The sequence below is a fragment of the Macrobrachium nipponense genome, chromosome 21, assembly GCF_015104395.2.
Source record: "Macrobrachium nipponense isolate FS-2020 chromosome 21, ASM1510439v2, whole genome shotgun sequence".
Taxonomy (NCBI): domain Eukaryota; kingdom Metazoa; phylum Arthropoda; class Malacostraca; order Decapoda; family Palaemonidae; genus Macrobrachium; species Macrobrachium nipponense.
Genome location: NC_087212.1, coordinates 16,795,399 through 16,797,898, shown reverse-complemented (window position 1 = coordinate 16,797,898; position 2,500 = coordinate 16,795,399). Strand labels below are relative to the sequence as shown.

General features: G+C 41.1%; 1 protein-coding gene across 1 annotated transcript in view; it reads right to left on the bottom strand.

The window, feature by feature from the left end:
• LOC135197421 (golgin subfamily A member 6-like protein 22) overlaps nt 1–1,146 on the bottom strand; it is a 1,590-nt gene extending 444 nt beyond the window's left edge. The window contains exon 1 of the mRNA XM_064224492.1: nt 1–1,146. This exon is cut by the window's left edge and continues 444 nt beyond it. Within this exon, the coding sequence (XP_064080562.1) occupies nt 1–1,146 (1,146 nt within the window).
• Between the last annotated feature and the right edge of the window lie 1,354 nt (nt 1,147–2,500).

Sequence of the window (2,500 nt, the reverse complement as noted above, 5' to 3'; positions counted from 1 at the left end):
AAATTGTTGTTCTGGAAGTTCAATGGTGGAAGTCGGACTATTGAGGCTGCGATTTAATGGTTCCTCATCCGGGCCAGCTGTGGTGTCATGTGAGTTTTTGATGAGGTCATCCTTTGAGGCCTCGCTTTGGGTGGCAGGTATGTAATCCTCCAAAGTGGGAATGACCTCTGGTACAAGTTGAGGAATGGGAGAGGTTTTCTCTTCCTCCAGAGTCGGAATGGCCTCTTTTTCCTCTTGTCTAAGGCTTGGAACGACGACAGTGTCATCTGGGAGACCTGTTGGTAAGACATGTATGTCCTGGCATGGACATTCATGAATTTGTTCAGTCTCCGATTCAGCCAGATATGCAGGAATGTCGTGTAAGGACGTAGATTCCGTCCAACTCACCAGAGACACTTCCATTTCCGTTTCGAACTGGGTGGTGTCGGATCGTGGACTGTCGACCTCGCATTTGGGCCTCTCCTCCTCTAGCCCTCGTATTATTTCTCTGAGCGACTCGATTTCTTCTCGGAGGCTTAGTACTTCCAAGTCCTTATCCACTTGAAGTTCTTCGATCTGTACCTCCATCCTTTGCTTGTCAGCTTCCAGTTCATCGATCCTTGTTTCCTGCTCAGCGACCATATTTTCCAGTGTGTCGATCTTCCTGTCTCTCATGATCGCTTCCAATTCTAAAGATTCTCTTACCTTGTTTTGGCTTGAGATCTGTTCTTGAAGCGTCATCATATTCTGGTTTGCCAGCTCAAGCTGGCGTTCATTCGCTTCATTCTTCTTTTGCAAGTGCTGAATAGTTTCCTGCTGGGCTATGACGAACTTCTTCAGCCCGTTTGTCTCTTCGGCGTACTCTTCGAATTTAGCAGACATGGAGTCCAGTAGATTTCGAGCCGCCTCCAGTTCTTGAACCAAATGGCAGACATCCGACCGCAGACGTTGGACATCTTCATCATTTCTCCCTTTTTCTGCTTCCTTCGGCGGTCTAAGACTTTCCTCTATAGTTATCTGGGATGTCAAAGTATCCTCAAAGGTCCTTTGTTGTATAGTAATACTAGGGTACACTCCAAAGTTGCCGGCGGCAGGTGCTATGGAGCCAGAGTTTCCTGCTTTACAGCAAGACAATGAAGAACAATTTTGTACTGTTATATTTATCATTTTTGTGTGTGTGTACTTGATGTTTTGCGCTAAGGTTGTTTTCAGAAACTTCCGGGAAAGAGAGAGAGCTCTGGATCCTGGAGACTTCTAGATCCTGGACACACACACACACACACACACACACACACACACACACACACGAGCGACTCCAGGCTCTAGTCTCCAGATGCTGTCTTCGTCCTCTGGGCATTGCAGTAGCAATGACGTTTGATCTGCCTCAGATACGGTAGGGGTGGGATGGGGGTTGGGGGGTTTGTCCTTAATAAATCCTCTGTAAAATAAGAAAGCTGATATTGTAGCCAATCTGAAAATTGTGGAGTTATATAAACTTGTTGAATGACCAATATTGATAAATTATCATTACCATCTATACATTCATGTTTATAGGGCATTGAAATACACCAAATCATGTCCATTTCTTCAGTGAACAACCCCCCCCCCCTCACAAACTGCATAGGCTCACTTCACTCGTACAGTATTTTTAACTAATTTTCAGTATCCCCCCACCCCAATTTTAGAGACCAGATGACATTCTCTCTCTCTCTCTCTCTCTCTCTCTCTCTCTCTCTCTCTCTCTCTCTCTCTCTCTCTCAGGATAATTGCTAGTGCCTAGTGTCTGATCGATATTTGGAAGTGTAACAAAGTCTTTTAGAAGTAATTAAAGCTCTATTTCCCGTACTTGGCCTTTGGCCTGAATTTATTATTCTATTGAAGTTATGTTAGCTCCCTCTGTGCAATGAGTCAGTTATAAGAATATATATATATAATATATATATATATATATATATATATATATATATATATATATATATATAAACTGTATTATTATTATTATTTTTTTTTTTTTTTGCTCTATCACAGTCCTCCAATTCGACTGGGTAGTATATAGTGTGGGGTTCCAGGTTGCATCCTGCCTCCTTAGGAGTCCATCACTATTATTATTATTATTATTATTATTATTATTATTATTATTATTATTGATACAATTTTCTTATGATGACTGCGTTGCCACAGGAAGAAGCCAACATAACTTAATAGAATACGAATTCAGGCCAAAGGCCAAGTACGGGAAATAGAGCTTTAATTACTTTTAAAAGACTTTGTTACACTTGCAATTATCGAACAGACACTGGGCACGAGCAATTTTCCGAGTCATCAAACTTCAAAATTCCCAGATTCCATCAGGAATATAGTATTTGAGTCAAATACAGACTCCACCTCACAAGAGAAGCAATTTGACATCCACCTTTCGACTCTAACAGATTCTTTTGGAAGTACTTGAGATTTCCTTTGAGTTCAATATGTTGATAGAATCCAGTGGCTCATTAATTTTAATATATAATATATATATATA